Source organism: Brachyhypopomus gauderio, chromosome 10, assembly GCF_052324685.1.
Source record: "Brachyhypopomus gauderio isolate BG-103 chromosome 10, BGAUD_0.2, whole genome shotgun sequence".
NCBI classification, from domain to species: Eukaryota; Metazoa; Chordata; class Actinopteri; order Gymnotiformes; family Hypopomidae; genus Brachyhypopomus; species Brachyhypopomus gauderio.
In genome coordinates this window covers 16,131,526-16,154,025 of record NC_135220.1, presented here as the reverse complement: position 1 = coordinate 16,154,025, position 22,500 = coordinate 16,131,526, and the positions used below count along the sequence as shown (strand labels likewise).

The 22,500-nt window shown below is 45.8% G+C and overlaps 1 protein-coding gene across 4 annotated transcripts in view; it reads right to left on the bottom strand.

The window, feature by feature from the left end:
- mtus2a (microtubule associated tumor suppressor candidate 2a) overlaps positions 1 to 22,500 on the bottom strand; it is a 54,147-nt gene that overhangs the window by 23,009 nt on the left and 8,638 nt on the right. For 2 of the 4 annotated variants that reach the window (XM_077019949.1, XM_077019952.1), the window contains exons 2-5: positions 10,053 to 10,174; positions 5,789 to 7,868; positions 4,767 to 5,124; positions 1,787 to 1,996 (exon numbers count right to left, since the gene is read on the bottom strand). In XM_077019949.1, coding sequence (XP_076876064.1) covers positions 1,787 to 1,996; positions 4,767 to 5,124; positions 5,789 to 7,588 — 2,368 coding nt within the window. In that variant the 5' untranslated portion in view covers positions 7,589 to 7,868; positions 10,053 to 10,174. The remainder of the gene's footprint in view (positions 1 to 1,786; positions 1,997 to 4,766; positions 5,125 to 5,788; positions 7,869 to 10,052; positions 10,175 to 22,500) is intronic. The other 2 variants (XM_077019950.1, XM_077019951.1) reach the window with 2 other exon arrangements.

Genomic DNA, 22,500 nt, shown 5'->3' with positions numbered 1-22,500 from the left:
CGAACCCAAGCACTGAAGCTGCTGTGGTGGTAATGCAGGCTGCTTTTATACCACGGATTATGAGCATTACCATATCCATGGGCTGTAGAATTTGACGTGCTTTTACATTTTTTTTTTTTTTTTTAGAAAGTTTCATAATTTTTTTTCAGTGAACTTAAATGACATTGGGCATCCACAGCCAAATAAGCTATAATGAAGACAAAGAGTAGTTCATAAGCAATTAAGAAATTCGCATTCAAAATCAAGGAGAAATCACACACTGCATATATTCTCTACATACTATTTTTGTCTTTGACACCTTATCTAATATTTTGACATGTGCAAACTCACTCACTCACGCGCGCGCATGCACACACACACATACACACACACACACACACACACACACACACACACACACACACACACACACACACACACACACACGCATGCATATGCTCACACCTCTCACTTCCACTTTTTCGCACCTTCATGCTGTCATTCTCTCTTTCTCTCCCTCTCTCTCTCCGTCTAACTCTCTCTCGTCCTCTCTCTGTCTCTTTACTGGGAGTGCTAAGGGATTCCTGGTCCTGAGAGACGTTCTGTAGGAGATGATGATGATGTAACCCGGCCCGTGACTCAGAGCCTCCGAAAGAAATCGACGTCAGCTGTAACTAGGGGAAGACTTAGTAACATTACTTATGTAGGTCGCACTGAAAACACACGTGTGCACGTGAGCCACACGTCCTCCAGAGCCGCCAGGGCAAGGCAGGTGCGCTAGAAAAACTCCTGAAGAGGCCATCAAACAGGCTGGAGTAGCACTGGATTACCACATAATCATTCACCACGTATATCAGCTGGGAGGCAAAGGACATAAATTGTACAACATTTACAAAGTGTGTGTGTGTGTGTCAGTAACGTACTGTTCTGCTCCAGTTTGCAGGGGTCGCTACGTGTGTGTGTGTGTGTGTGTGTGTGTGTGTGTGTGTGTGTGTGTGTGTGTGTGTGTGTGTGTGTGTGTGTCAGTAATGTACAACACTGCTCCTGTCTGCATGGGTCACTGCGCGTATTTGTGTGTGTGTGTGTGCGTGTGTCAGTAATGTACCACTGCTCCAGTCTGTGCAGGGGTCACAGCATGTGTGCGTGTGTGTGTGTCAGTAACATACTGCACTGCTCCAGTCTGCAGGGGTCACTGTGTGTGTGTGTGTGTGTATGTGTGTGTGTGTGTGTGTGTGTGTACGTGCATGCGTGCGTGCGTGTGTGTGTGTGTGTGTGTGTGTGTGTGCGTGCGTGCGTGTGTGTCAGTAACATACCACACTGCTCCAGTCTGCAGGGGTCACTGTGTGTGTGTGTGTGTGTGTGTATGTGTGTGTGTGTGTGTGCGTGCGTGCGTGTGTGTGTCAGTAATGTACAACACTGCTCCTGTCTGCATGGGTCACTGTGCGTGCGCGCGCGAGTGTGTGTGTGTGTGTGTGTGTGTGTGTGTGCGTATGTCAGTAACGTACTGCACTGCTCCTGTCTGCAGGGGTCACTGTGTGTGTGCGTGCATGCGTGTGTGTGTGTGTGTCAGTAACGTACCACACTGCTCCAGTCTGTGCAGGGGTCACAGCGTGTGTGTGTGTGTGTGTGTGTGTGTGTGTGTGTGTGTGTGTGTGTGTGTGTCAGTAACGTACCACACTGCCCCAGTCTGCAGGGGTCACTGCGTGTGTGTGTGTGTGTGTGTCAGTAACATACCACACTGCTCCAGTCTGCAGGGGTCACTGCGTGTGTGTGTGTGTGTGTGTGTGTGTGTGTGTCAGTAACATACCACACTGCTCCAGTCTGCAGGGGTCACTGCGTGTGCTGTCGGCTGAGTGGCTGCTGGACACGGAGGAGGCGCTGGAGCTGCGGACGAAGCCGAAGGCGGCCAGGCGGGCCGGGGGCAGGCGGGAGTAGCCCGGGGGCCGCAGCCCCGACGTGGCCGGCTTGGGCAGCAGGGACCTGGCAGCCAAGCCTACTGCCGATGGCCTCCTCTGGTCTGAGAGAGGGAAAAAGAGGAGGGTCAGAGAAAGTGTGTGTGTGTGTGTGTGTTGAGTGCACAAACTGGAGTAAGCAGCTTTGCTTACTGGTCTCCTCTAACAATTTAACATGCGTTATTAAGCAGACGCATCATTGCTCTTGCTTGATTTTCACCTTTCAAGAAAGCTATTTTGAGTGATTTTCTGCAGATGTGTGATTTCACAGCTGAGACGCACAGGGAGGAAGTTTTAGGAGCTGTAGTGCCAATTCAGCTGTAATTCTGGGATTCAGCTGATCAGTCATGAGACCCCCAGCACAGCCAGTCCTGCTCTATGCTTCCATTACTGCTTAGGTCAGCACAAATTATTTAACTATCAGCTATTTCCTGTAGCAATATATGATGTCATCCATATCCCTGCATTCTCCAGTCCACTGTAATAGCTTAAATGCACTAAATGGTGTTGAATTCAACTGTCAGTTTTGGTCTTGCCTCCAGCCATAATGGAGGTTTGCAGCTTATAAAGTTAAAGTCCATAATGTGCCTTTCTCTGTATTTATTATAAAGTGTTATTTATGGTGTTATTTAAACACTGCATTAACGTTTCAGTGTCCTCTCTCCTTTGCCCTTGGTCAGTCTCTCTCTTTACGGTCCTGCAGAATCAGGACTCAGCGCCTCATCTTTGTGGACTAGGACAGCAGCGGCCTGGAAGCTAAAATCCTGTTTGAAATACACTGTCCTGGCGTGTTTGACCGGGAGACACCTGTCCCTAAACCTAATCCTTAAAAAAACAGCGCTGCCATAGAAGTAGGACAAAGCAGCATAATTAGATGAGTGTACACACACACACACACACACACACACACACACACACACACACACACACACACACACACACACACACACACACACACACACACACACACACACATCCAGACACACAGACACCAAAGCCGTTGGCGTGAATTATGGGCTCTCTGTGAGGCCCACACAGCAGGAGGCTGTGGTTTGGGGTAGCTGTATGATCCCCCTCCTGGTCCTGGGGATAAAGCCGCTCTACCTCTCTGCCCCACAGGCCAGGGCGCTGGGGCACTGCATTCTGAATGAGCTTTTAAATAGCAAACAAATCCCCCACCTCCTTTCTTTCTCTCCCTATCTCTCTCTATCTTTCTCTCTTTGTTTGAGAGATGGACTGGAAAGACAACACACACACACACACACAAGAGTATACACACACAACCACAGACACTCTCGCAGCCTGCCACACCCATTCACACCCCCCCCCAGGCACACACACACACACACACACACACACACATGCCCATGCACGCACCCACAACCACTGCCATCAGGGTATATAATGAAATTGCAGCCAGTTTTCTCCTTGAAGTGGGGGGTTGTGATCATTAAAGATAAATGGGCTCCAGCTTCCTCCTCACCCTGCCTTGTCCCCCCCCCTGCTCCCTCCTTACAGACCTGGGGGCAGATTGATGCCTCATAAACATTCATTTCCAGCCCTGGTGTCACAGGCCTCGGCGTTCCCTGGTAAACGCACATGATTCATATACCACGGCTGCCCTGCCGCCCTCTCCTTCATTTTGGTTGTGTTAGTCAGGCTGCTGATGGAGAGACTTTGAGCTGAAAGGCACAAGCAATGCGGGCGCTAGAGGCTTGTGCTGAGCGAACATGGAAGTGTGTATGTGTGAAAGACAGACAGGGAGAGAGAGAAATGCTTTTTTAATTATGGACTTGAGCTTAGCAATTCATTGATTTGTCACCAAGCATTAAAATGTGTGAATACATTCTTTTACAGAGAGACACACTCAGCTGCATGGATCCGCTGTAATGAGGCTCGTGGACTGTAGCCATTAAAATGATATAATTACTTTAATTCAGGGAGCGATAATAATATGAATGAGCAGTTTTGGCGAAGATGACAAAGATAGAAAATGCTATATAATGCAATAAAAAAGAAAACCGCAAATATTTAAGACCATATAGCAAAATCACCAAAACTGCTGGTTCATTTGAAATGATTCCACAAAGAACTGAAATCTGAACGAATGCATCAGGTTTTACAAATGAAGAGACTGAAATATATATATTGTTTTGTCTCTGCATAGTGTTTCTTGACTAGGTCTCTCCATGTCTCTGGTGGAGTTTGGTAAAGGCCACGCCACATCAGCTGACCCCTTTCACATCATCCAACACTTCGGATGGACTCCGTTTAATATTAGAGTATCAGCACACAAGGAATCTCATCACTGTGGCGCTGTGGAGGACCTACACAAGCCAGCCGGACCAAACACTGCCCGCCAGGCGAATCCTGGCAGTCCTTAAGTGTTAATTGCTTTGCACAAAGCTTTGCTGTGCCTCTAGGCCAAAGAGTGTGGGAACCCCATGTTTACACATCCATCGTGCGCATTCTTGTGAAAGTACAACACGATCATTTGCAAATATCAGTGTTCAGCGTGAAGTGTGGAAAAAGGTTAGTAGAAATGACTAAGGTGCATTCACGTGTGTGTGAATTAATGAAATGTTTTCTAATACTACCTCACCAATGCCGCAGGGATAAGTGTGAATGTGTAGCTATAGAAACATTGCCTGCACTTCCTTTTGAGGTGAGATTATAGCTGACTCCTGTCAAGGGTAATACTCCGTTGGAGCACATTTTCACATTTGCTAAATCTTTATCTTACACAGGATCAGTATTCATTTCCAATGGAAAACTGTTTGCTGATCTGACGTTTAGTCTGTATTTTGGTACATTGTGGAATTAAACAGGCATTACCTAAAGGTTCTGGAGGACTTTGAGGAGATTGAGCCACTGATGAGGTCACTGATGGGGTCACTGATGAGGTTGCTGGTGGAGTTGGTGGAGGGGTTGTGGGCGGAGTCATCGGTAATGTCACTGATGGAGTCACCGCCTGCACTGGTTGGCTGATAGCCAAAGGTGACTTCTGACCTGTGAAGATCCGACTCTTAATAGCAGTGGGCGGAGCCCTGCTGACCGCACCCACACCGAGCTGTGGTCTCAGGGTTCGAGGCGAGCGGAATAGAGGACGCGTCTCCTGAGTTGCCATCTGGGCTTCTGAGGGGTCCTCAGATCCAGAGACAGGGGGCCTGAGGGCGACTGGAGAGCTGCCAATCTAAAATAACGACAAATAAGAACATGTTTATATCCACATTCGTGATAATACAAGATCGGTTTTATTTACTTCAGATCTGTGGTACATTCCCCTTCATCCTGAAAACACCACCATTCAGATTCCTTGTTTTCTAAGACTACCACTATAAACTAAGCAGTCCAAAGAAGAAGAGTGTTTGACTCCCTTTGCTTTTTTATTATGCCTCGTTCCTCACGCCTTTGCTGTTTTAGTTCAGTGCCTGGCCAGCCATTTGTTTGACCTGAAACTCCACTTCAGGTATGAAGTGTAGAAGGGTTCAAGCCCTCTGATTTTTGGCTGTTTTGTCTGTCAGACCTCATCTAACATCAACTATTTATCAAACCCCCCATGACTTGAATGAACAGAGAAGCTTGAAACTGTGAAGAGCATTGGATCAACAGTACCGGACTTTTAGAAGTCCCGATGTTAGAAGATTTTGAAGTGTTTTTGAACATGCTTACTTTGATCAAAACAAAAGCCAATGACATCCAAATGATAAAATATCAGTTTGGACAGACAGTTTTATACCGTCAGAAGTTTACTCGTGTCTCTGAGTCTATCAATTCTTTCATGTTTCACCCAGCCTGTTCCATGATGTGTGATCGTTAAGTGGATGAATGAACTGTAGTGCAGATGAGTTCCTCACCCCAGCTGGCGGGTACTTGCTGCTCAAGGAGCCGTAGAAGCTGAGGGCCCTGCCGGCAGCTTTGTGGGGCATGGTCTGGCTGGGAGGCTTTATCCCTGACACCATCAGCCCTGTAGGTAACATCCGAGCCTTCTGCAGCTCCTGTCGGTACTTGTCGTAGAGCAGGTTGGAGGCACTCATAGCTGGAGGCCCAGCTGCATCCCCTGTAGGTGGTTGGGGACTGGGAGAGCTGGGGCAGGCCGAGAGCCTGGTGGGCAGTGAGGAGGCTTCGTAGGGGCCATCGAGGGCCTGGGGCTTCACCTGGGGGCTTTTGCGTATATACGTGATGATTTTAGGACGGACACTTTTGGGTTTCGGGGGGCTCTTGGACGGAGGAGACGTCTCATTATAGCCCAGCTGGGGAGGCGGAGTTTGCACGCTAGTGTTGATGGAGGTCTTGACTGGAGGTCTTAGGCTGGAGCCAAAGCCAAGTTGAGGAGCTCGTGCAGCCACCCGTGTCCTCATGGGTGACATTGGGGGGCGTCGCTGAGGAGAACCTGTGGTCCTGGGAGATGGAGGGGTGGAGGGTCTGGTGGGGCTGCTGTAGGCTCTTCGACTGAAGTGGCTCTTCCTGTCCACAGGACTGGGGGCCTGCTCCGCTGAACCTTGCCTCCTGAAGACAGAGCCGACCTTGGTGGAGCTTGGACAGGATTGTATCCCTGAGCCTGAGCCGAGAGACTGGGCATCGGTGCCGGTCTCTGCTGTCTCCTTTGGGTCACTCTGATGGCTGCTGGCTTTGGGACCCGGGTCTGGGGAGCGGTACGGCTGCTGTCCCCGCGGGGGATCCACGTGTCCGGTGTGTCCTGAGGTTGCCCTTTGCTCTGTCTCAGGAGAGAGAGGTCTCACGAGCTGCCTGCGTGAAGGCGGCACTCTTTCGAGGTTTCTCTGGAATTTAGACAGCAGGCCGTTCTCTTGCCTGTTATAACCCCTCTCCACACTGCAGCTCTGGCCTTCAGCTGGACAGCTGCCATTCCTGGTGCTCCTGCCACGGTGCTTGAGTTCAGCTCCCTGAGACGGTACACAAGTGGCAGCGTTGTGGTTGTGGTCCACGTCCCTGGGCTGCTCCCTGCTGTGCGGGGAGGGGAGGAGAGCTTGATGGCTGGTTGGCTGTTGGATCCTGGATTTGTCTGAGGTAGGCTTGCTTGGCAGAGAGGCGGGAAGCTGTGCGCGTCCGGCGCTGTCCAGCTCGCTGACCAAGCTCCCACTGAAACCACTCACCACCGAGAGGGCGGAGATGAACACGCTGTTTTCAGAGCTGCTGCGCCCTTCTAATAGGCCCCGCCTCCCCCCAGACCGAGAAGCGGGGGTCCTGAGGTCCAGGGGCTGGGTGCTCTGGTCCACATCCGCCTCCTCCCTGCTGTGATTGGCATTTTGGTCTGACAGGGCGGAGCCACCGGCTGCACCAGAGGACGTGGCAGTGGCCCGCCCCCGACACAAATCTCTCCGCACCCCCTTTTTACCCCCCGTGTTGTCTTCCTCGTCCAGAAACGCCTCCAGCTCCTGACACTCTAACAGCTCAAACTCCTCTAGCTCTGGGTCCTCGCTTCGGGCATGGGTGCCCCAGATGATGATCCTTTCCTCAGTGCTGCTGTGCGAGAGCAAGGGTGGTAGCGTCCCGACGGTCTCAGCATGGCTTTCCTCCATGGGGATTTGGTTGGCATTGGCGTCTCCGCGCAGAGGGAGTAAAGGCTGTTTGTTGTTGTTCTTTATTTCCTCTTGCAGGCTGTCTCGCAGGCCGCCTACTTCCTCATGCCCACTCATCTTGTACAAATCCGCGGTTCTCTCCCTCAACAGCTCCCCAGCGCTGACGGATCCATAAAAAAAGCTTTCGTTCCCCTCTGGGCCTTCAGGGTTTTTCCGTTCAACGGTGAAAATCTAATCTTACATCTTTCCCATGGTTACTGGGAGTGGGTCTTGATGTTGGGGTCTGTCTGAAGGGCTTTTCTTGTCTAAGTTATTACTTCTCTTTTCTCTTTCTTGATCATTCAGGGGGTCCAAAGACGTCGCTGCAGAAGAGTCTTAATGAGAAGAACCAGTCCTGCTGCCAAACCATGCATGAACAGAAAAATCAAATTAGAGACCAAACCAGTATATTCCCTACAGTGTATATGGGTAACTATTCACACATGCTACAATAGCAAAGCAAATTAAGGCTTAGTAAGCCTTATCCTTGAGGGGGTTCTTGAACTTCTTTAAAACATTCTTAAGATTTGTCTTTCAAAGATGAAGATTTACATGGCAGCAATATACATTTCAAAAAGGACAATCACAGTTTTCTGGATTGGTTTCCTGTTAACTGCCATGTAAAACAGGTCATAAAGACTTTAAATGCATGTTTAGAAGCATTACACACAAAGAAAGCTGTAAAAATTAGATTATTGGCTAGCAGACTGCTAGCTGCAGTACAGTTGCAGTACAGTTGATGTATGAAGACAGTAATTTCTAAAGCAAGAACGGACTGTGTAAAGGACCGGGCATCCTTGAACATTAGCAGTAGCAACAAAACCTACAGAGACTAGAACCAAAGAGAGCATGAACGTGTCCTTATTAGTTAACAGGTTAATTTGACCGTTTAATTTTGTTTTATTCTTTTTTATTCAAAGGGAAGTAAATTGGGTAGTAGAAGAGGTCAAAGTTTTTTGCAAGGAGTGAGAAGCAGTTAAGTGATGGTTTTATTAAGAATTTGTAAGGCTTTTTATATCCAATTTATGCTATTTATCATTTATTAAATACTCAGCTCAACATCAGCTGAGTATTTAAGCTTGGGCTGATAAATGGGTAGAGTGTATCACAAAAATGAGCACACCCCTCAAATTTCTGCAGATATTTAAGTATATCTTTTCAGTACTCACTTTTGTTGCTGGTGGTTTAGACATTAATGGCTGTATATTGAGTTATTTTGAGGGAAGAATAAATATATATTATATATAGTTATATAAGCTGCCCACAGACAACTTTTCATTGGGTCAAAGTGTCATTTTGTCTGTGTTGTCCCATGAAAAGATGTGGGACAACAAAATGTGAGGGGTGTACTCACTTTTGTGATACACTGCATATATGAGGATGGCAAAGGCAGATGTAATAAATCATCACTGATTAACTGTACAGAAGCATCTGAAGAAAAGTACTGTGTAGCTGGAACGCTTTCTTGTTCGCTGACACGGCCCTGTGGGTCCCTGTGAGAACTGGTCAAATAAAGGGGAACACAGCAAACAGAGACAGAGGAGGTGGTGGGAACAGCAAGATACCGAGTTAAAAAAACAATCAAAATGGATTGTTAACCAAGGCTTGGAGCTGCTGCCAGGTCCTAATGATAACGTGGACCAGACCAGAACAGGCAGGCTGTAGCAGCAGACAGAAGCACAAAGCTGGGGTAGCACCATGTTCTTCGCAGGGGGCTTATTACATGTGCTGGGCACGCTAGCAGGGAGGAAGGCCCCAAAGCTTAAGGGTGTTAAAGTAAAAACAGAAAGAAGCTTGGTTAAGATCTGTAAGTTGAGCGGAGGAGAAAAACTTTTGTGAAATCCAAATTATTTTCATTTCTGCGGAGTTTGGCTTTTCATATCGGTGCACTTATGAATTAACCAGTAACATTAGAGTTGCAGAAACCTGGACGCACATCTCTAAGCCCAGTGATTCACCCAGCTATTGAGCAGAGAGGCTGCCCCGAGCTAAACACATTCCTGCAGATCAGAGAATGAGAGCTAACAAAGTCTGTGAAGACAGACAGAAAATTGGGTAATTAGATCAGTTAATGAGAAAATTATACCGATGACAATGCTCCATTTTAGCAGGAGGCAGTCTGTGTTCCACTCTGCAATAATCTATCTAAATGCAGAAAAACACGCACACAGAAACACGCATTTGTATGTGTAAACTCACAAGTGGGACGATACATTGAACATAGATGTGTAGATGTTCAGACATGTACATACACACATTCATAGAGAAGCAAAGACAAAATGTTTCTTGTTACCCAAGTGGCTCTGCTCCAAATACCAAAAGCCTCAACTCCCTGAACCAGATTCGAGTACCACGCTACTGACTGACAGCTTATACTATATGTGGGTCCGAAGAGATCGGGTCATGCGCTCCAGAACCATCAAGCCACAGCAGGGAACGATGACCAGCACATCTTCTAAATGTCTGACCGGTGGTTGGAAATGTGGCTGCATGTGGATCTAACAAAATGAAGCAGACATCCAATGACTCAATGCGCCCTCACCAGTCAGCGTCTACTGGAGTCCGTGCTCACAGTCCTCTTCCTCGTAGCGTCTCGTGTTTAGAGGTCGGCCCACTCGTGCTGTCGCCCCGCGCCGTTAACCAGTCCTCCAGCATGTTATGTTCCTAACCAAGAGAAAGAGTTCACTTTGCAATCTTAAAAGCACCACAAGCAGCCCGTCCCAGGTCCCCACACTACACCCAGTTAAAGGCAGTAAGAATACTCTATGCCCTATTTAAAAAGTAAGTCTTCTACTTTTTAATGAAACCATGTTATTGGCCTGAAGCAGTGCTACACACAAAAAAAAGATGCTCGAGACGTTGCCGATGTCATCATTTGATTGGTGAACTCTACTGAAGAGTAGAAAATTAAAATTAAAATAACTCTCCCATGGTACTAGGATCACTCATCAACATAGTTCTTGCAATCTGCTGCAAATTAGACAATAAGGGGATTGTTTGAGTATAAGACTAGATCACAGTGCCTGTGTTGATTCTACGTAGACACACACAGTGTACTAATGTGGGGCTGACACCACAAGCCATTTCCTATACCATCTCCCTCTAGCCCTCACGACGAAGACACCGGGCATGAATACAAGCAGGTGGCATTTGTTTCTCAGATCGCCTGCTGTTGACACGGCGGGGTGGAGACGAGAGGGAGTGAAGTGTACCCAGAGTTTCATTGACTACCAACCCCACCGCGCCATCATTCTACGCACATGCTAGGAAGCTGTGATTCATTAAAATTAATGCCAAAGGGAGGAACTGCTGGTTTGTCAGGAACAATGAGCTCCTGTCCATATGTCGTGCAGGTAGGAGGATGGAGTGTTTGCTACTGCTGCTATGATTGACAGCATGTCCAACTCCTGCTACGAACATCCCCGCTGTTTCACTGGCACACAGGTCTAGCGCCGGTGTTATTTATACCGTTAATTGCCTGGTGAACGTGCGTGTCGTACTAGTGTGCAAGAGTGTGAATCAACTCAACGGCAAATCAAAGGACAATGTGGACGATGCACTGTAAACACGCTCAATGCAAAACAATGTGCTGCAGGATTCGTGAAAGACAAAAGACAAAAAATAATAATACATAAATGAACAAAACACCCCCAGTCAGATTTTACGCGCAGTGCGAATGGGTAGATTCAGTGACCCAAGTAATGAAAAAGCAAAGAGGGTGGAAAAACTGCAGTGAAATTCCAGCAATAGGAAACCAACGGCTGTAAAACACATGACGAAGGTGACATCCTGAATTAGTTAGAAGCTTGTGTTCACCAGCCCGTAGACAGCAAACAAAACACACAGACACAGCTTGCAATTACATCACTACCCTCCACTTTTCCCACCCATCAACATATAATCAGCGAAAAACCATCTTTTATCATCCTCGCACCTTGTCGTCACCTCGGAGAGCATAAAAGCACAGGAGAGAGCTAACGCAGAGCACACGGCAGGAACAGCGCAGAGACAGAGCAAAACTACACAGCAGACGGAACACAGCAAGGTGAGCGTGCAGCAGAAAAACAGAGTGGATGGAGGGGAGGATCAGGGAGCCAGGGACAAACGAAAACAGGACACGGAAGAGACAGGACGAGGGAAGGATGCTGAGATCTCCTCATCACTGGTCCAAGCTGTAACTGCAAAGGTGTCGTGTACAGAGATGGAGGAGAAAGGAGGATCCACAAGGGGCTGGGACGAAAGCTTCTGAAAATAAACTAAAGCTCTTTCAGGTTACAGTTTTCATCTTAACTAGGATACTCACGCCACGGCCCATGACTGCATCTCTTTCTTTTGTGTATTGGTTGCCAATGCATTAAATAGTTTTTGAAAAGACTGTATGAAAAAGAGCTTTTGCAATGAACAAAGACTAAAATCACAGGTAAATATAAAATGACTTTATAATTTAATAGAGCGTATTTTTAATTTTAATTTATTCTGATACATGAGTAACATGAAATTCAGCATTTAACTCATTTTTAAAACCTGGTCAATATTATTCACCAAGCATAATGTAGTGTACTGTAAGTCACTACACTGTTCACGTTAAGGCCACTCATTACAGAAATTACTATTACAGAAATTGCTTTACCAGTAAAAAGAACACAAAAGAACAGTTTGCTTTTCTTTGGGACATTTCATTCTTTGTTTAAGGTAGAGGTTAAGCACCATGTCAGGAAGGGGCGGAGTGAGGCAGGACAGGGGTGAGGCAGGACATGGAGTGAGGCAGGACATGGGGTGAGGCAGGACAGGGGTGAGGCAGGACATGAAGTGAGGCAGGACATGGGGTGAGGCAGGACAGGAGTGAGGCAGGACAGCAGTGAGGCAGGACAGGGGTGAAGCAGGACAGGAGTGAGGCAGGACGGGGTGAGGCAGGACAGGAGTGAGGCAGGACAGGGGTGAGGCAGGACAGGAGTGAGTCAGGACAGGGTGAGTCAGGATGGGGTGAGGCAGGACAGGGGTGAGGCAGGACAGGAGTGAGTAGGGCGGGGTGAGGCAGGACAGGGGTGAGGCAGGACGGGGTGAGGCAGGACTGTGACGAGTGTGAGGCGGATCAGTCAGCCATGTTCATAAGTCTGTTTGTGGAGCGCCAGGTGCTCTTTGCTCCCCTCTGGAACTAATTAACCTTGCCCTAAAAATAGCAAAAGACACCTCCCAGAGGTGAGGTGAGGAGGTCTGTCTGATCTCGCCTTCAGTGCCGGCCTTCACACAGTCATTTATAGCTCTCTCCCACTCTTTCTCTGTCTCTCTCCATCTCTTTCTATGCTGGTTTCATTAATGTAAAAATCAAACTGTTCCAAAAATTCCAAACCAAATATGTGATCCCCTTATTTAAATCTCTTTCACATGATGAAATGAAACAGTTGTGAACAGATCTTCCATTTTCTGAGGCCTCATTTCCCAGTGGGTCCACGAAACCAAAATGTATTTCTGAAGAACTGCAGTGGTACGCGTCACCCATTGGCCGCAGGTCACCACACGGCAGAGCAGCCTGTGGGTATGAGAGAGGAACAGCCAGCAGCCGCCACTGTTACCTCCAGGAAAGGGCCTGGCAAAGTCCTCCAATGAACCTCCTCAAATGAACCCCACAGGAAATGAAGGAGGAGGAACTGCTTCACCAATCACCTGATCCATGTGATAAGCTCATCAAAAGCAGGAGAGCTCTTGGTGATGAAGCTCCATAATGGTCTCCACATTTCCAGTGGCCCGTATGTGTATGGTGAGAATGGGTGTGTGTTTGGTGAGAATGGGTGTGTGTTTGGTGAGAATGGGTGTGTGTTTGGTGAGAATGTGTGTGTATATGGTGAGAGTGGGTATGTGTATGGTGAGAGTGGGTGTGTGTATGGTGAGAGTGGGTGTGTGTATGGTGAGAATGGGTGTGTATATGGTGAGAGTGGGTGTGTGTACGGTGAGGGTGGGTGTGTGTATGGTGAGAATGGGTGTGTGTATGGTGAGGGTGTGTATGTATGGTGAGAGTGGGTGAGTGTATGCTAATTTGCCAAGACTAACGATAATTGAATCCTGTCATACAATGAGTGTGCTTGTGTCAATCATCGCTGTGGGCCAGATCCACAAATGAGCAAAACTCAATAATAAAGAGGCACGGCTAGGGATAAACAGGAAGTGAATCATAATTTCTCCACTGGTGATATGAAAACAACTTTGATGTGCAAGAAACGGCAAATCAAAACATATAGCGCTGTTTATCATGCGATTATGTTTTGTGGATCTACAGAAATAGATGCTTAAAAAAAACAACATATACTGTACTGGCAAAATCATGCCCAAGGATATGGGAAAACACTGTTACATCAGACACATCTAATGTACATTCTTGACTATTTCAGGTTTCTGCTGACAACAAGAAACTCTTTTTGCATGATCTCTTACTGCACAGCACAGTAACCTATATTACAAACCCCACATGTGCGAAGGAGGACATGTAGTGCAGTTATTGCACATATTGTAGTGTTATGAATATCACACACCAGTAAACATGGACGACGCTTTTACACACGTAGCTCTATTCTTCTATGGGTCACATGCATGTTCACAGAAGCACCTCTCACACACTCCCCTTTACGTCATTTCCAAAAATCTGATACAATATACACAAAACGCTGGAGACACCCCCTTTTCGAATAAAGTTGAGTGTGGGGACGAGGGTCGACTAGGTGTGTGTGGGGATTATGGTGCCCAGTGGCTCTCACTCTGGGGTTTGATCCTAAGGCACCTGCTCTTAACAAACAAAAGCCTCTTTTCCACAGTAGAGCCAAACAGACACTAAAGAACATGTCCGTCTGAGACCGGTTACATAAATGCTGTGCTGAAAATCATGACCTGCAAACATTTGAGGTCTGTAGAGCTCAATATTGTAATTATTACCCAATAACACCCTGACAGAGTCACAACACCCTGAAACGCAATGGTCTGAATGGTCTTTTTTACATTGAATAAACACTCAGCAACAAAAATAAAAATATCAGCATATCAATGGGGCGGCAGTAATGAGGTGAATACATTCAATTTCCCAGAGACTTTGATTAATGGGTAATTTTAGGTAATTAAGATTTGTCTGTAACCTGTTGAACTTAGTTTTTACATTTTACTTGAGGTGCTCAAGTTCATATAAGTAGATGTCAACCTCAGAAGTCCCTGACCATGTAACAGGTATAATACATACCATCACAGCTTACTCAACAAGCTGTTACAGACATGTGGAAAGGAGACAGGAGAGTTTAGTGTGCGCACTCAAGACCATTTGGCCCTACAGTGAGAACGAGGCCAGAGTCTGGTGCACCAGGGTCTGCTCCTCCCTTTCTGGGGTTGTCAGTTCTCAATCGACACAGACTAAGATGAGGATGGAACCACAGCAGGAGAAACTGACATATCATGCACCCTGTGAAGCAGCTAGAACACTTTCAGACCTGCTTCTGAAACTGCTGCCATGGGCGGTGCCACTAAATGATCTCTCAGTGAGGCAGGCTAGGTGTGTTCCTTTGTCTTTTATGTCTTTGCTGCACACCAACGCTCTTGTGTATCCTGTTAAAGTGCCGTCTCTGGGGCTGTTGGCTGCAATGCTCCTTTTTGGGTCTGCAGAGGCACGTCTAATCTGGGTTAGCTCTGACAGGATTATCGGAACAGGGTTGTGGGCCTTTCCAGCCATGAGAAGTTCAGCAAATGTGTGCCCACTGGTCAGAGGTATTGAGCAGTACGCCATCTGCACCTGCTACAAGCCTTTTTTGAACAGGCACTTCGCTGTCCTAACCTTATGTTCCACTTCACCTCACCATGAAAGAGGATGCCGTGTAGTCTTTTAAAAGACTCTGCTTACCATTATTTGCCTGAGCAAACACTTACAACTCTATGTGCAGAAAAAAACTGTGAAATGCTGCATGTGAACTCCATGGTGGTTGACTTCAAAAAATCTGGAGAGCTAGTCAACCAAAATAAAGTACTGCAGGTCTCTTAACCTTAAAATCTGTTCCATCTTTATTCTATGGTCAGTCAGAAAAACCTGATGGGAGGACTGTCTCTAGGTTTACTCTCTGTATGACATATTGGGTTTGTGAATTTTATTCTGCAGCTGTGTAATCATGCCATGCCAGCAAAGTGACTCTGCATTAGAAATAGCTGGGTGTCCATCATACAACCTCCCTAGGATCTCAACTCTCACAGCTGGTGGTATAACTAAGCTTTGCCCTTTTAGAAGTAGCCCACTGTGCCTACTTTTAGAAGTGCCCACTCGTTATATGCTTTGTGATTTCATCTTTTTTTATGATGTCCTTTCTAAGTGGAAGACCGGACATTCCAACATCCACATGCAGACTGGTTTGTTCCTCCATTTTACATTCCCCTGTCTTTCACTAGAGCATTTCCCAAAAGCATGTCAGCTGAGGCTGTTTTCTTCCCTGTGTCATGTTTTACACTGTAGCAAAATCTATGCTGGTTTTCCAGTCTTCGAAGGAGGACTGCACCAAACCCGTATGAAGATGCATCAGCTGACAGCTGTTTCTGCTCTGGGGTTATACACAGCCCATGCAGGTGTGGCGATCAGCTGTTTCTTCCTCACTATTAAACACGTCTTGCTGATTATGTCCTCACAACCACATGTTCTCCTTCCAGGGACGATCTCCGAGAGGTCTCGTCTGCACCGCTATACGAGGCAGGAATTTCCCTTAGTGACTCTCTATATCTGGAAAGTGTCTAGCTTCACTGACATATCTTGCTTTCTCCATTGCTGACACTGCTATTATCTTATCTGCGTCAGTGCTGACTCTGGTGGAATTCACGATCTATCCTAAAACTCACACTTTTGGTTTCATTATAGTAACACCTGCTTCTTTAATTTTGCAGAGGGCAGCTATAAACCACTGGTCATGCTTTACTTGTGTTCTTTCAAAAATAACAAATGATCCATCTGGCACAGCAACCCATAGAGACCCTCTGTGTCATTCTCCTTTGAAAATGCTCAGGTACTGACGGTATGCTAAAGCACAACTGGTTGAAGCAAAATCTTTCGAAAGACATTGCAAATGTTATTGTCCTAGTGTGAATGCGAGTCCTAGTATCCATTTTTCACCAATTTTTTGTCCTTGATCGTTGTTAGTCATCAGAGTCCCCACACTACATGATCAACCCTGAATAAAACACTACATATTAATGTAGTACATATTAATAATACAGAAATTGAAGATGTTGAAAACTTCACAATTCACAATTGTGGCAGCCCTGATTGGATAAAGAGTAAATCAGAGTAAAGACTGGTTTATAGACACCCCACACCACACAAGACAATCTGAGAAGATCAATTCTTAAGATCACCCTGGAAACTGACTGTTGGGAGGAGCTAATCAAAATCAGCCCAATCAGCTCTGTAGTGTGAGCAACGCAATGGTGAGATGAGCATATAATCCCACTGTGCCACTGGGTTTAGGTAGGACAACAACACCAGAACATCTGTCTGTTAGTGCTTCCACTTCAAGCCCCTACAGTGACTCCATACTAACAAGCTCTTTTTTCTCAGTTCATAAATGTGACCTGCCAGTGTTTTTTAGCATTTGCGTGATATATACCTCTACTGAACTTTGTCATCTTTGGCATATGATGTTGGCAATTCATAGACCCACAAAAAGTACCACATGAACATACCCGATGATAAAATATCATGGTAAGAAACCAATTGGATGATCTTTTCTTTAATTCTTCAACAAAATTGCATGGGCTTTGCACACACATTGTATATAAGTAATAAATTAAAAAGCACAATTTCTCAGGTTTACTGAATTGATGTCTGTACGATTGTCCCATTCCTGTGTCGATGGTAAATTCAACTTCTGTGTTTTCTGATTTTAGTTTAGCCAGACAAGGTGTCTGTGAGTCACCAGTACTAATGAAGCTTAAGATTGAAATGTCTTCATAACTAGCGTCAGTGTTCACCTCTTATAGTCCTTCTTCTGCGCACGTTAGAAGAACGTCCTTTTCTCTTAAAGTGGTTGCACACAGCTTCTCTGGTTAGGCACTACTACCAGACACGAGGCCCTTTCCACAATTTTTGCTGCACAGCTGAACAGTTTTTTAATGCAAGTTGATGTCTTAGAAAACATATCTATGGTGGCTCATGTTCCTGGTACGGCACCAATTAGAAACGAATTATGTGTCCATACTGAAAAAGTCATGGTATTACTCACCACCATATCTAATCCCTACCCAACCTAGTACGTCTTTGTCAGGTTGTTTACCTCTATCTGCCAAAACCACATTTGACAACACCTGAGAATTAGATACTGTGTCAAGTGCCTCCCTGTACTGACGGCAGTCTAGAGGACTGTTTTCCACTGCAAGTACAGAGTTTAAAAAAGCCAAATTCTTGGCTGGGGGAAATGTTGTCTACAACCGATCGTAGAATACTCCGTGACCAGGGAAGGCTGCTGGGAATCTAAGCTCACTCTGACTTCAGTGAGTGATGATGTACAATAACACTGACGCAAACGTTGAAGTGCTGTACAAAATGGTGCCAAAAAACTGAAGCACCTCAGTGCATGTTGGCAGCATTGATGCAGCAGACTCTTCACCACAGCACAGCCAGGCCATGCCAGAGACAATGCAACATTATTCTGCACATAATTCCATTGTAGCTCCCATTTGACTCAAACCTCTAAATTTATGATGCCAGTGTTAATGACTTAACAACATTTCTGCAGTGTCTGCATGATAAAGGTCTATCAGAACTGCTTCGATCTATCTTTCATCCAAATGCATTGAATGGAGTGGAGATCCTATGTGAGAGATAACCGGATTGATAAACATTTCCATTCTGTGTAGTGGTGAATAAAGGGAGCCTTCCCTCCCCGCTGTGTTTTCAACCCGAGTGCCAAGTGGGCCATCTGGCTAACAGCGGCTTATTCTGGTGTAACAAGCAGACGCGTGTGGGTGAATGAGTGATGGAGAGCATGAATGGATGACTGACGGACCAAGGGTGAAAAAGAGACAGTGAGACAGGGTGAGGAGTGAGTCGGTGAGTGAGTGAATTCCTTGATTCCTCTCAGACAGACACATACACACGTGCATACAGGTACATAGTGTATTTACATGTGTCACTGTGGCATGTCCTCAGTTCATACCACACATATACACAATGGCACTACATAAATGTACTACACAGAGGGCAAAGTTGTGCCATTACAGTTTGTGTGTGTATGTGTGTGTTTCAAACATTTTGACCTCCAATAGAAAATGAGGTAGTTTATGTGACTGAGTGATTTGGGAGTAGAGGGGGGGGGGGGGGGGGAACGCTTGTTTAATTGGTAGATAATTCTGAGGAGAGAATGCAAATTCTCTAAGGAGGGACTGCTGAACAACACAGAACAACAGACATTAGCAAAAGCATCAACAAAGTGCATATTATCACAATGAAACTAAAACCACTGCTAAGTTGAGACTCATGAGGTACCCACAAAACAGGCAGTTTTATTGAACTTTAATGGGTACCGCTACACAGAAGATGCTGGCGTTAATATGAAACAGTGGAGTGCTTGGGGATATTAAATACAGTTATTATGAAAATGATTCTTGGGGAAACGCAGTTCTGGTTCTGTTGCCATGACAACAACGGGAGGTGTTTGGGAAGTTGCCGGTGAATTTGGAGCAGAGCTGCGCTCTGAGTTAAAGGTTAGACCAGGGAGGGTAAATGGGATGGTTGTTAGAGGCTTATTTATAAATGAGTGACTCAATTAAGGTGTTTGAAGGTGTGTGTGTGTATGTGTGTGTGTGTGTGTGTGTGTGTGTGTGTGTGTGTGTGTGTGTGTGTGTGTGTGTGTGTGTGTGTGTGTGTGTGTGTGTGTGTGTGTGTGTGTGTGTGTATGCTGATGGTCTTATACAGTACACATAAGAGTCAAGGATTAGATACTGGTTCCACAAGGCAGGCCTCTAGGTAGCTTTACACTCACACTAACAATCACACACTCACACAAACACACTCACTCCTGTTAGAACTAGGTTTCAGAGTGCAAAGAGCTTTTCAGAAAGTTCACAGCACTCCCTGGGTTCATGTGAGACCTCTGGGATAATGTGTGACCCAGTCAGGGTTGGGTGTGCACATTTGAATATTTTAATGGTGTATAAAATTCCTATCTGAGGTTGTTGTATTACACTTTATGTCTACACATGTAAATCTACTGAAATGGAATTGGATTTAGATACCTGAGGATGACTTCCATCCAAACAAACTTGAAACTAGTATATTTATTTCATAAAGCTGCCCATATATCACCCAAGATTGGAAATTCAATCTCACTACAAACAGCATTATACATTTACTCATTTTTCTACATCCATTCTGCCAATAAGTAAAGACTCTGGCCTCCAACAATATCCAATGTCTCTCAAAGACAAAGAGCAAGAGGTAGAGAGATGGGGAAGGAGAGACACTTATCACAGACTCAGCAGTCCTGTTTTAAAATGCAGCTATACCCTTCCAGTCAGAATAGCCACATGTTATAACAAATTAAGAGCATTGAGGGGGCATTTCAGATCTCATAGTCCTCTCTGATACATCTTCCCCTCACAAAAATCTGTCAAAGCATGACCACAACAAGAGCAAGAGCATGAATCAGATGCCAAACTCTTACCCAACACAACTACTTAACCCTCACTGCAGTAGTAGCAGCAGATTACTCCTGCTCTGATCTCAATTAGCACATAACTAATTACCAAAACATTTACTAACAATTTAACATTAAATCAAATATTTTTGTTTTTAAAAGCACAGAATTAACATTCCATTTCTGTGACTGAAACATATAAAACACGAATAAAAGCCTCAGATAAATGATAAATGTCAGTTAATAAAGCGATTCCACCTATTTTTTATTACATTTCTAACAGACTGTGGGAGCACAGTGCCATATGTATGCATGTTATTCAGTTATGCATCATGTACCATCAGGTCAGTACTCTGTTCCAAATGAAGAGCTGATGTATTGAATAGGAAATCAATGCCACTTGACTTCAATACTGACCACCATAAACCATCCTTCTGTCACTCTCCCCTTCTCTCTCAGACAAAACACACAAGCAGGAACACACACACACACACACACACACACACACACACACACACACACACACACACACACACACACACACACACACACAACACACTTTCTGCATAAATTACATACACATTGTTCCCAGTTTGCCAAGCAAGCAAGCATGAATGAAATATTTCTGTGTGGATGTGAAACCCTGCTGATTCCTATCATTAACACTCACACACATTCTTCCCTGCTCTTCACATGAAACCCAAACAAATATTGGACAGCTTTGCGTGGACACATGCCGATACACACGGCGTCTGCAATGACATGCTCCACTGCACACACACACACACACACGCACACACACACACACACACACACACACACACACAAACACACACACAAACACACACACACACACACACACACAAACACACACACAAACACACACACACACACACACACACACACACACACACACACACACACACACACACACACGCATGACCTTGCAAATGCAACCTGCAGCTCCAATTTTCATCTATTCATCCATCCATTCATCCATCTATCTATCCATTCATCTTGTCCTCCCACACCTCCCCCCATCCAAGCTATTTTCCATTCCAATCAGCTGGTGGGATGCAGGATTCGGTTTAACCCAATTTAATTGCTTTTGTTGAACTGCAAACCAGAACAGACAGCCCCAAACTCATACCTGCCCCTCCAAAGGTGTTAGAAGAGGTACTAGAACAGCAATGCTGGGTAGGTCTGGGCTCAGGGAGAGTTAGGATGATTAAAGTGCAGCATCAGCTCCTGCAGTGCGGACGGGACCTCTCATTGGTCTGAGACAGGCTCTGATTCCCCCTCGGCTTGTACCCCGTGACCTCTGGGAGTTTGGAAAGCAGCTCTGGCTGTGATAGCAGCTCTGGTAGTGATAGTAGCTCTGGCTGTGATAGCAGCTCTGGTAGTGAAAATGTGCGATGGTACAACCAATTGATTTATTGCCATTTACAGTGACACTCAACACATGCATTTTAAACGACTTTTCCTTATCATCAATATAGGGTATTTTTTCTGGCGTCAGACATCTGGTTATATAGTAGCTTAGGGTGGGTTTTTTTGTCTGGTCTATTCTCTATTTGATTTTGGAACTGAAGAAGTAGTCACACCTGTGTGTGGTTAACAGCAGCCCACTCACATGCCGACATTTCTGTCAGTAGGTTGCTGGAGTCCAATAGAGGGAGATCTCCAGCACAGCCACACTAGCCCCACAGACACACTAACCCCACAGACATGCTAACCCCACAGACACGCTAGTCCCACAGACATGCCAGCCCCACAGACATGCTAGTCCCACAGACACGCTAGTCTCACAGACTTGTAAATCCCACAGACACGCTAATCTCACAGACACGCTAGTTCCACAGACAGCCCCACAGACATGCTAACCCCACAGACATGCTAACCTAGGGTGACCAAACGCAGGGTTGCCAACTTTTGACGTTCGCTTGGAGTGAGATTTTAAACCTTGGCGAGTGTATTTTGTTGAGCGGGTTGGGGGGGGGTGGCGAGCGTATAATGGACACAGATTCAGTGTTATATCGCCGGTGGATGGCGCCAGAGCTAGCGAACTATCATATCATACTATCATATATGTGGATCTGAAGTAAATAAACTGGATTTTTTTTTCAGCGTGAGATATCGGAAGTGTGGCGTGAGAGCGTGTGAAAACGGTCAAATGCGTGTGTCTCACGCTCAATGCGTGAGAGTTGGCAACCCTGCCAAACGTCCTATTCCCGGGACATGTCCATATTTCAAGTTTTTTTTTTTTTTAAGTGAGGAAATGTCCTAGTTTTTAAATTACCTTTACCTTTAAATTGGACTATCATTTGTTATTGGAGTTTTTGTTGTTGA